Genomic DNA, 12,470 nt, shown 5'->3' on the forward strand with positions numbered 1-12,470 from the left:
TACTGTTTCAAAATGGCTGCACTCCTTCATAGTTACAGCATCTCAGAAGTTGAGAAAAGTCAGGGACACTCCCATTTTCAGCTAATAGTTGAAGAAATGCCCAGACATATTATTTGTATCATGTTTGAAATGTTTACATCTAATGATGCTTTTAATATATAAAATCGGTAATGCCGTATTATTGTTATTCATAAGATAATAAGATTTATTTAAAAAAATAATTTGTAGTAAAGTCAGTTGGTAGGATCAGAGTTTAAATTTGAATGACGAGATCTTCCTTTCTGAACCTGTGAATGGATCCCAGTAACTGTGTATGTTTTAAAGATATTTCATAAAAGTGGGGCCTACGCCAAGGTGAGGAGCACTAGTCACACTTCTATGCCTCTGCACATGGTCTTCCTGATGTCTGGCCAGCTCTAACTCAACATTTGAGATCTAGTTCACACATCTTTTGTAAAGCCTTTTGAGATACCCTTACCTCCTTGATGGTCTCAGTGTACCTGACAATATTATGTGATAAGCACTACGATGGAGGCAGACAAGGGAACTGTGCTCACAACTACCTTCCCCTAGACTTTTATAGTTTATTGAAGATGAAGTCTGTAACTCACTGTGACTTATACTGTGCCTGGCACATAGCAATTCCCAATGGCCATTGTTCTTAAACATTTTTTAATTTTTTTAATTTTTTAATTTTTTTTCTAATGTTTTATTTATTTTTTGAGAGAGAGAGACAGTGTGAGCAGGGGAGGATCAGAGAGAGAGGAAGACACAGAATCCAAAGCAGGCTCCAGGTTCTGAGCTGTCAGCACAGAGCCCGATGCAGGGCTCGAACCCACCAACTATGAGATCATGACCTGCGCTGAAGTCGGATGCTTAACCTACTGGGCCACCCAGATGCCCCCTTAAAATTTTTTTTAATGTTTATTCATTTTTGAGAGACACAGAGACAGAGCGTGAATGGGGGAAGGGCAGAGAGAGAGGGAGACACAGAATCTGAAGCAGGCTCCAGGGTCTGAGCTGTCAGCACAGAGCCCGATGTGGGGCTCAAACCCACAGACTGTGAGATCATGACCTGGGATGTTGGACACTTAACCAAGTGAGTCACCCAGGCACCCTTAGATAAGGTTTCTTTCAAGCTTACCTCGGTCATTCATTTTGGGGTAGAAGTTGATGGTGAGAATAATGATAGTGAAGGAAAGGAAAATGTACCTTAAAATTTCAGTAAAGTGGGGATGTTTAGCTAGCTCAGTAGAGGATGTGACTCTTGATTTCTAAGTTGTAAATTCCAGCCCCATATTGGGTATAGAGATTACTTTAAAAAAATAAAATCTTAAAAAAATTAGCAAAGAGTAGTCGCTTCTGGTTTTTCATTTTTTAAACGTTTTTATTTATTTATATATAGAGAGAGAGACAGAGAGAGAAAGAAAGAATCCCAAGCAGGCTCTGCATTGTCAGTGCAGAGCTGGATGCTGAGCTCAAATTCACCAGCCCATGAAATCACAATCTGAGCCCAAACCAAGAGTTTGATGCTTAACCAAATGAGTCACTCAGGCACCACTCTTGTAACTTTTCTATTTTCTATTAATAGTATAATCATTTTCCTAGCTTCCAACTGCTTTCTCTGCAGGTTAAAAACAACAACAACAACTTAGTGAAGTCCATCATTTAAATTCTGATATCTTTTTTAAAAATAAAAATATTTTTTAGATTTAGCTTTTCTATATTCTTATTGCCAATAACTAAGCCCTTTCTCCCTCCACCAATGTAGGATTTCAGCAACCTCCCAACTAATTTTCTTATCTAGGTAGCTCCTTTACTCATTCTATCAATCTAAGACCTAATTCTTCTAGTCAGTGTTCTAATCCGAAACTTGATTTTCACCTAAGCTTCAATTCTGTGTCAGGCATTCAAGGCCCTGCTTCTTTTGTCCCTTACCTTCTCTCCCCTTCATTGCTTAATAAAGATTCTTTGCTTGGGGCACTGTCCCTCTTTCCTTTGTCAGAAGATACCAGGCTTTGCTTGTTTTCTTCCACCTCCCTTGCACTTTCCATATTCCACCCATTCTTCAAGGTTCAGAAAGAACGCTACTTCCTCCTTGAAGATTTTCCTGGCATCCCCAAATCATGTTCATAGCTCCCAAATAATTATTTGCATCAGTAGTAGTTGTGACAAGATAGTGGAATCCTATACCCTTTTCTCTTGATTTGAACTGTTAACAAAAGACCTAGGGATCATTACCATGACAGTGAGACATGTGCCTATATATGTTTGAAGTGCAAATCTGTAATTTCTAAAATACTGGTTAAGCATATGCAAATTGCTTAAAAGGACACAAATACTATCATGTAATATTCATTTTCGTTTAAAAGATGAAAAGGGGGGGCACCTGGGTGGCTCAGTCGGTTAAGCCTCCGGCTTCGGCTCAGGTCAGATCTCATGTTCCTGGGTTTGAGCCCCGCGTCAGGCTTTGTGCTGACAGCTAGCTCAGAGCCTGGAGCCTGCTTCTAGTTCTGTGTTTCCTTCTCTCTCTACCCCTCCCCCTCTCGTACTCTGTCTCTCTCTGTATCAAAAATAAAATAAAATATTAAAAAAAAAGATGAAAAGGGGAAAGTACAGAATTTCTGAGATATGGGTTTGCTTGTCTCACAAACCAAGGGGTTCTTTAAAAAAAGCTATATTCACATTTCCAATTAACTACAGCTTAATAAGCAGGCGTATTTTATTTTCAAAGCGTGTAAAATAAAATGTTTGAAAGGAAAAAACCACCATGTACTTGAGATCACACCCCACAGGAAAGAGTCAAAAGCACACTCTCAGGGGCGCTGCTCCCTGGGACGCCACAGAGCCTGAGTTAACGCTTTTTGGAGCTCAGTTCTCTTATCATTGCGATGGAGATAATACTTGAAAATATTTTCTTCGCAGGGTTGCGGTGAAAGATTTTCTTTCTCGTGAACTGCGGGAGGTTTGCCTTCCAGAACCCCATGGGGCTGCTTTTCCTCCCGCGATGCATTTCCGCGCGTGAGTAGGGCTGCCAGGCGGGGAGGAGGGGAATTCGCGTCGCAATGTGGGCCGCGGGGCCGGGGACTCAGCAGGGACAGGCTGGGCCACCGCTATGACGTGCAGCGTGGCGGCCTACCAGCATGAGCATGCTAAATGTGTAGTCACGGTGCAAAACAAGCTGAGCGTGCGTGCACCAGTGTGCGGGGGTGCTGGGAGCGTGCTCGCATTGCCAGCGAAGCGTAAAGGCGCCAAGGCGTACGACCGAAAGCGACTGCTGCCAAGGGAGTCGGAGGCCCGCGGGCCCAGAGCGTCCCGGTAGTGGCGTCCACGCGTCCGGCTGCCTGGCGCTCCAGGTTGGCGCTCCTGCCCCGCCGGCCGATAGGTCTCCGCAGCGCCCCACGTGGCGGCCGGCGGGGCTGCTGCCGGGAGAGTCGATTTGCTCCGCCCCCGCCGAGCTCGGCTGCCCTCCGCAGCTTCCCCGCCCCGCTCTCGCCCGACCCTCCTCCCTTCCCCCTCCGGGATCGCGATGGTCGCGGCCTTCCCCCGCCGCTGCCGGTAGCACCGCGCGGACCTCTGAGCTTCGGGCCTGAGGAGCCGTGTGCCGGGGACCGGACGTGCGCTGGTTGCCGCCGGTCGGGGGAACCTCTCGCTTCCCTGTCACCAGGTCCCCGCGGAGGAAGGGGAGGGACGAGGCGCGGCTTTTCCTGTGCCGCTTGCCCGACTCGACCTGCGCGGCCTGCGGCTTCCTGGTAACTCGAGAGCCGCGGCCGGGCCTGGCTCTGCCCGCGGCCTGCTTGGAGCTGGACGGGAGCGGTTTGGGTTCGGGTAAGAGCTTAAAGGACACGGGGGCGGGAGTGCCTTACGCGGTCGGAAGGGCCAGCCTGGGGGCCCGGGGCCGGGATCCCCGGTGGTGTGCCGGGAGCGACACCCCAGCTCCGGGTGAGGTCGGCCGGGCTGCTGCGGGCTTACCCGCTTAGCCCCTTTGTTCCCTGCCCTCGGCCCTGCCCGCGGCGGGGCCCGGCTTGCCGGAGCCGGAGCCCGCGGCTGGCCCCCCTTGCCCTTGAGAAGGGTTCGCTGCCGGGTCGGACAGGGACGTCCCCCGGAGCCTTGGAGTTCCGGGCGCCGCTCCCGAGAGACCCGCCGCCCCACTCGGCCCGGCGGCCTGCTCCGGGCACTGAGGCTTGCTGCTTCTCCAGAACTTCCCCCTCCTAAACACAGGTAGCTAACTTCGTGGGGTTTGGTGCCAAGAAACCGGAGCGCAGTGCCTGCGCCTCCCGGCGCGGGGCTCGGCCTGGCCCGGAGTGGTGGGTCATTCCTCCCGGTAGCCGTCGTTGGGTGCCCACCGTGATCCGCGGTTGGATTCACATACCTGCAGTTGGGGTACGTAGGACCCAAAACTGTCCTCCCGTCAGGGCGCTTACGGGCATTTGTAATGACTTGCCTTTTGAGGCTGCTTCTCTATTTTGTGTTTTTGTTTTTGTTTTGTTTTTAAACCAACTGCCCCATTCTATGGGGAAAGAGGACCGTAGATTGGCTTGTGTTCTGATCCGTAACGTGTTAAGTCCATTGCATTTACTTTTAGCATTTCTTTTTTAAACTTTTAAGAATAGTTGCCAAGACTGCCAGAATTCTTAATCAAGCCTTTATTCATAGGTAAATCTTATATTTAATTACTGTTTCTATGAGGACATCTTAAGAAACAGCAAGTAAATTGGGAAGTTAGCAGAATTTTTGGAATTGGGAAAATTTTAAAGCAGAAACTTAATTTGGAGGGGGATTGGATCAAAGTGCACAGAGTCTCCTCAAAACACCGAATCTGACTAACCCTTATCTGAAGATCAGGTGGGGGGGAGGGGAAGTTTGCTGGGAAAAAAAAAGCTTTAGTAAGGTGTTCTTTGCCTTTTGGCACAGACGTTGGTGATAGCAGCAGTGGATCTGAAGCTTGTTTGACTATGTTTGATAAAGACAGCTCTGATTTCCAGTTAAGTAGCAACCTACTTAAGCTCATACGCTTCTGCAAAACTGGTTTTTATTTAGTATGATATACAAACATTAAACCTGAGGAATAAGAAAAGTGAAAAAACTGCTTTAAAAGTACTCTCTCCAAACAAACTTAGGAGTCTTTTCTAATTCCTAGGAGTACACCAAGAACATTTGGTTCTAGCTGATGTAAAAGAAAAAAAAATTAAAACCCAAGCTGATCTGCCCTGGATATTTAAAGGACTTTTTCCTTTTCCTTTTTTAATTTAAGCAAAGAGGCTTTTAAAAAACCATGGCAGATGTGGATCCTGATACATTGTTGGAATGGCTACAGATGGGACAGGGAGATGAAAGGGACATGCAACTAATAGCCCTTGAACAGCTATGCATGCTGCTTTTGATGTCTGACAACGTGGATCGTTGTTTTGAAACGTAAGTACATCCCTTCATCAACTTCTTTCCGAGTTGCTCTGGTGACATCTGTTTTCAACCATTTGCTGACTTCACTTTGCGCAGAATTTTCTCCAGTGACTTTTTAAATTAACGTTTTTAGTTTCTGCAGTTTTGCGTTTACAGTTTTCTGAGAAAAAACTTTTAGGTGAAGTAATTCCTCTAATCATTGTGATGACACACATGTATGTTTGTTGAATGAATAGGAATTAGGGAATACTAATTTTAACTTGATTCATTTTCAAAATATGTTATAAACTGGGAAAATACAAATAACTTCTTTAAAGGTACCTGTTTCTATACTAAGAAATTACCATGAAGTAAACAAGAAAATAAAAAAGATAATGAACAGTTTCCAATCTCCCTTCTTCATTGGTATTAACTCGTATGACATTGTATTTTGTTAAAGCAAATGATTGCTTTGTAAATTTCAGTGTGGAGGACTTAAATTAGATGTTACTCTTATAGCATATTTTTGGAATGGCAGACATAGATTTTGAAGTTTTAAACAATTTTATTCAGAGGTTTTAATGTAGAATTAGTGCAGAAATGTAAAGAAGAATTCATTATTGGATTGGCTATTAATCCTGTTTTTTCCCTGATGTGATACTTGCCCAGTTACGTGAACTATTCTTTTGAATGCTGAACACACTTGATTTTTACTGCTTATTTTATATTAATTAATAAAAATTTTGAATTCCAGTAGTAAGTAAATGAAAATATAGTTGTTTTTTGTATTTGTTTTAATGCTAGTTTGAGGTAATTAGGAAATGTTTGAGATGTTGACTTAAAACTTGGTATAATTATTTTAATTTCTTTGGATGGCAATAAAGGCTCTTATTACTAAATTGACAAAGTATTTTTAATTGTCTTCAATTTTGAATGAATAATAATTAAGATAAATTAATAAGCAAAGATAATTTTTCATTGTAAATTTGATTAAAATAAAAATTTTAGGATAAAAGCTTTTGTAAATGAAATTTCAAAATCACAGTTTGTTACTGCCCATTCAATTCAACTAGTTTTTGTTATTAACAAACTTTATTATGATTTAGCCCTCCTGTTGACACTTGTTTTAGCAGGATTCATAGAAAAATGAGGTAGAATTTTGAATAGTTATAGATTTCATTAGAGGGTCTTTATTAATTTGAGAATTACTTTTGGTATTTTATTTAAAAATTTGTTTTTTGTTTTTAATTTTTCTTTTTCTTTTGTTTTTTATTTATTTTGAGACAGAGACAGCTCAGCTGGGGTGGGAGGGGGAGAGAGAGAAAGAGAGAGAATTCCAAGCACACATAGTGTGGAGCCTGATGTGGGGCTTGAACTCATGAACTGTGATCCTGACCTGAGCTCAAACCCAGAGTTGGATGCTTAACCAACTGAGCCACCCAGGTGCCCCTAAAAAAAATTTTTTTTAAGTTTATTTATTTTGAGGGAGAGAGAGTGTAAGCTTGTGCTTGCAAGTGCCTCTCTGCAAGAGAGGCAAAGAGGGAGAGAGAGAATCCCAAGTAGCTTTTTACTGTCAGACGCTTAACTGACTGAACCGCCGAAGCACTCCTAAAAAATTTTTTTTAAGTTTGTTTATTTTGAGAGACAGGGTGGGAGAGGGAATCCCAAACAGGCATGGAGCCTGACAGAAGGCTATATCCCACAACCATGAGATCATGACCTGAGCCAAAATCAAGAGTTGGATACTTAGCTGACTGATCCACCAAGGCACCCCACTTTTTGTATTTTAAAAAGTTACACTTGTGGGGCGCCTGGATGGCTTAGCTGGTTAAGTGTCCAGCTTTGGCTCAGGTCCTAATATCAGGACTTGTGAGTTCAAGTCCCATGTCGGACTCTGTGCTGACAGCTCAGAGTATGGAGCCTGCTTTGGATTCTGTGTCTCCCTCTGTCTTTGCCCCCTCCCCTCACTCACATTGTTTCTCTCTCTCAAAAATAAACATTAAAAAAAAATAATAAAAAGTTATAATTGCCAGTCAGATTAACAGTTGTTTTGCATATTCTCTTAGGTACTAATGTATAGTAATTTGTAATGGCATTAAAAAAAAGTGTTACCATATTAAACCAATTTTAAGGGAAACATTTTAAATATAAAACTCATTCCTATATAAAATTCTGCCATCCTAACATAATTGTTATTTTTTTCATTTTCCCTTCTAGACTTTTATTTGTTATAATGTAATTTTAAGAAAGATGAAATTAAAGTGAGATGTGACTTACATTTTTTATTTACTAAGTAAAGTTAAAAGACTGTTTCAAATTGGAATGGTTACCCCTGTTTCATGTGGCATACCAGTCATTTGTCTATCTAAAAATGTATGTTTGATTAAATTGTGACATTTAAAAAAAACAACAGCTTAGTTTGCTCTTTTTGTTCTGTAGTCAGATTTTCTTGTCACAAGGAAAATTATTTTGATTCCTTTAAACAGAGAGGCAGCATGGTGAGGTGGAAAGAATGGGCTGTGGCATCATAGATCTGGGTTCAGATTCTTGTATTCTTGGTCAACTACATATAATTTAGCCTTTGAGAGCCTTTGTTTCTCTGTAAAATAGCAGTCATCTTTCTTATAGGCTCCTTGTGAGGATTAAACGAAAGAATGTATGTGAAAAGTGTTTTGGTTAAAGTGGGCTGTATTAAATTTCTAATTTTGAATTTTATTTTGGGAAACTGATTGATTTTGCAAAACTGATTGATTTTGGAGAGTCTTTAAATTCTTTGCCACAGTCAGTAAATAAGGGAGGGAAAAACAAGATGATGTGCATATTTTGAATACTGGTGTAAATCTCCCATACCAACTTGATTTCATAAGATACTAGCAAAGAGTCTTAGTTACGCTGAATAAAACAAAAGGTGTTCAGATATGTTTTTGCCTTATTAGCTTATATTAATAGTTATATGGCTGTTTAGTCAAGAAAGGCAAATGTTGTCTTTTTCTTTAATTTAGATTTTACATGGCTCTCCATTTTTTGTACCAGTTTTGACAGTCTTTTTGAAGTTATGGAATATATATTCTCAGTGAAACTATGATGCTTTAAAAATTTTTTTTTGATGTTTATTTACTTTTGGGAGAAAATGAGAAAGAGAAAAAGGGGGAGAGGGAGGGAGGGAGGGAGGGAGAGAGGGAGGTGTGAGCATGGGAGGGGCAGAGAGAGGGAGACAAAGAATCCAAAGCAGGCTCCAGGTTCTGAGCTGTCAGCACAGGGCCCTATGAGAGACTCGAACTCACAGACCATGAATGAGAGCATGACCTGAGCTGAGAGCTGAAGTCTTACGCTTAACAGACTGAGCCACCCAGGCGCCCCGTGAGGCTTCTTATTAATGCCTAAACTTACAAGGTTATGTTCTAGAGAGTAAAATATAAGTTCAGGGTTAGTTTTTGCTTTCATTTGTGGTATTAGTGAGTTAAATTTAATATGTTACAAGTTTAATAATAGTTAAATGAATTACAGATGAATTTGCATTCACATTAAAATGGATGATATTGTACATCTTGTTATAAGTAGATACACCCTGGGTTCGTGTGGATCCTGTCTACTACATCTTCAGATAGTGCAATTGAAAAGATGTGTATTTGGGGTAGAATCTAAGATCTCCCCAGAAGATCTAGAAAATGGAATGTTAGGGATATTACTTTTAGGTCCGGAAAGCTCTTTTTTAAAAAAAATAATCATTTTTAGTTAATTACGGGGGCATAAAAGGATATAGAGTAAAAGTAAAAAGTCTCTCGCTCTCCTGTCTTCTGGCTAAGTTCAGTTCAGAGGCAGCTACTATTGAAGATTTTCCTAGTGTATTCTTTAGGGGAGATTCCAAAGAAGACTTTCTGGATTCCAAAGTGGTTGAATACAGTGGTAAAAACCTTCAGTTATATATTTGCAGGAAAAGATTAAAAAAATACCTACAATCTTTCTACTTTATGTCAAATGTTAGAGATATGGTGATGACCAAAACAGATACTCTCTGGTCTTATGGTACCTAATAGTCTAATAGGGAAGGCAGCTATTAAATAATTATGGAAATAAAATTGTGGTTTTAAATTGTGAGAAGTGTGAGGAAGGAAAAGGTTAGGGCGCTATGACTCTGTAGAAGGGACCTGGACCTGGAGGGGTGGGAGTGGTCAGTGTGGCATTCTTTGAGGAAGTGGTTTTTCCTAGAGATGTGAAGAATGAGTAAGAGTTAATGGGATAAAGTATGAAGAGGTGAGGTAGAAAGGGGTTCAAAGAAGAGGTGATGTGTGAGAAGAATTTGAAGTGGGTAAGAATGGTGTGATTGAGTAACCTAGAGAAAACTAGTGTGACTGGGACAAGGAAAGGTTGCTAGAGTGCTTTGTAGAAGGTAGAGGTCAGATGGGACAGAATCTTGTATATATAACAAGTAAAGCTTTTTGTTTTATCTTAGGAGATAAAAGTACGTAGAAGACTATGATGTAAGAGTGTACAAGCATGCACTGGTTATTGATTTACTGAGCTATAGAGATATTTCAGATGTTAACATATGTCATTCTACAGTATCACAAACTCACATTTGTTTAAAGTTTCAATATTGGGAAGCTGTCTAGTTCATGGTGGCAGATACAAGTTTTCCAAAATTGTCATTTTTGCTTGTGAGATGTAATGTTATCATTGGCAGTGAATACTGTCCGTTGTTTTCCTTGAAGTGGAAGGCTTACTTTGTTAGGTTTTGAGAAAATGTTTGCCAGGTATACAAGTCTGAATAGTCATAGTTTGAAGTTCTTTCAAGTGAAAATGGTGTTGCATGGAAAAAGTTCACCTATCAGTTACTCAAGTGCTTTCCCTTGACACAACCATGATTCTTCAGGATGCAGAAGTACTTATATTTACTTCCATTTTCTAAAGTAGGATATTAAAAAGGTAGGTATTTGAGGGTTGGGATTTAATAAAATAATTATTTTGGCTTCATCAAGGTTATTCTGTAGTGAAACTGGCTTCCCCCACCCCCCATGCTAGAGCTTGGCAGCGAAGAATCCAGTTACTAGTAGCACAGTTTAGTGCCCCTGCTTTGATTCATGCAGTTTCATCCACCATTGGTTTTGTGTCATCAGTCATTATTTATTTATTTTGAGAGAGTCTGGGCACGATTGGGGGAGGGGCAGAGAGAGGTAGTGACAGAATCTCAAGTGGGCTCCGCAGTGCCAGCATAGAGTCCAAGATGGGGCTTGAATTCACGAACTTGAGATAACGTGACCTGTGCTCAGATCAACTTGGGTGCTTAACCGCTTGATGGACTGAGCCTCCAGGCACCCCTAAGGGCACTGGTCTTAATGAGAGGTGAATGGAGTGGTGATGAGGGACCTATTTGAATTGGTCCAGGTGTAAGTAGGATATGAAGAAATAGAGATGGGGACTGTGGAAAACTTTTTTGAAAAATTAGATTGAAATGAGCGTGGAGGGTTTTGTCTTTTGAAGATTATAGAGGTAGGAGAGAGAATGGAATAGCCGTAGTGTTTAGGATTTTGAGAATCTGGGAGAAAATCAGCTTCTTTTAAGACCGGTGCTTTTTATTTTTATTTTTTATTTTCTAAATTTAGATCCAAGTTAGCATATAGTGCAACAGTGATTTCAGAAATAGATTTCTTAATGCCCCTTACCACAACCCTTCCAGTCACCCATTGTTTGTTCTCCATATTTAAGAGTCTCTTTATGTTTTTGTCCCCTTCCCTGTTTTTATATTATTTTTGCTTCCCTTCCCTTATGTTCATCTGTTTTGTATCTTAAAGTCTTCATTTGGTTTTTAAACTTCAGTGTGCGTGATGTGAATCATCTGGGGATCTTGTTAAACTGCAAGTTATGATTCAGTTGGTCTGGTGTGCTGCCTGATAGTCTGCATTCCTAGTATGCTACCAGAGAATGCTGAAGCTGCTGGACAGAATATCTTATTTTAGTAGCAAAGCTCTGATCAACTGGTGGAGAGATAGATTTTAGGTAGTGTGTTCCTTGTTGTAAAACAGGAAAGATGGAGAAATTAAATGCAGATGTTTTAGGTTTGATGGTAAAAAGTTGAAGGGATTTCTTTCTGTGTGATTACATCTGTTCTTTCCGTCACGTAGGAGACTGAAAAGGGTGACAGTATCTCGGATCAGTATGGGGAAATTACTATGCTCATGTAGTGCTGGTAGCCTCATAACAGATATCCCTGTCTCCAAATTGACTATACCCAGAGTTGTAGTCTTAAAATATTCATAGTCTTTCCCCCCCAGCTTTCTTGCAGTGTAAAGAGTCTTAAAATACTGATTTGATTATACTACTCTCACTTTTATACAACCTTTTGGGTCTTTATTTACCTAATGGACAAAATTTAAATGCTGATGTTCTACTAGATACATAATAACTACCACTTTTGTTTTTCTCTTGCTAGGCATAGTGCCTGGCATACAGTAGCTAATATCCAGATACTGAACAAGTGAAAGAAATTATTTATATTGTGCTTGTTTTTCACTTATGCCTAAAATGCCTTAAAAAAAATATTTATGGAGGGGCACCTGGGTGGCTCAGTCAGTTAAGCATCAGGTTTCGGCTCAGGTCATGATCTCACGGTTTGTGGGTTCGAGCCCTGCATCGAGCTCTGTGCTGACAGCTCAGAGTCTGGAGCCTGCTTCAGATTCTGTGTCTCCCTCTCTCTCTGCCCCTTCCCTGCTTGCCCTATCTCTCTCTGTCTCTCAAAAATAAATAAAAAATGTAAAATTAAAAAAAAATTATGGAGTCATGAAATTAGTTGATAAGCATGCAAGAGGAGGAGCATTATATTTTCCCTACTCCCCTGCATTTATGTACCTCCCTTTTCTCTATTAACTCCTGTTTTCATCTACCCGATGGCAGAGTAATAGGGAAGCGAAATTCCTTTTTTGATCAACCTGCAGCTGATCCTTTCTTGAAGAGAGGATGTTCATGATTTCAAATACATATAATCCTGAAAAGCTAAATAAGTAATTTCTGTTTATAGAAATCAGCTGTTTATATACTGCTTTTCAGTGGACAGCAGAAAGAAGCTCTAGAAGACGAGAACCATTCTCTAA

General features: G+C 41.0%; 1 protein-coding gene across 6 annotated transcripts in view; it reads left to right on the plus strand.

Moving 5' to 3' along the window:
• The first annotated feature begins 3,457 nt into the window (after positions 1-3,457).
• HECTD1 (HECT domain E3 ubiquitin protein ligase 1) overlaps positions 3,458-12,470 on the plus strand; it is an 87,712-nt gene continuing 78,699 nt past the window's right edge. For 2 of the 6 annotated variants that reach the window (XM_029952977.1, XM_029952975.1), the window contains exons 1-2: positions 3,458-3,828; positions 5,255-5,415. In XM_029952977.1, coding sequence (XP_029808837.1) covers positions 5,276-5,415 — 140 coding nt within the window. In that variant the 5' untranslated portion in view covers positions 3,458-3,828; positions 5,255-5,275. Of the gene's footprint in view, positions 3,829-4,221; positions 4,384-5,254; positions 5,416-12,470 lie in introns of all 6 variants that reach the window. The other 4 variants (XM_029952973.1, XM_029952976.1, XM_029952974.1 and 1 more) reach the window with 3 other exon arrangements.

This window comes from Suricata suricatta, chromosome 9 (genome assembly GCF_006229205.1).
Source record: "Suricata suricatta isolate VVHF042 chromosome 9, meerkat_22Aug2017_6uvM2_HiC, whole genome shotgun sequence".
NCBI classification, from domain to species: Eukaryota; Metazoa; Chordata; class Mammalia; order Carnivora; family Herpestidae; genus Suricata; species Suricata suricatta.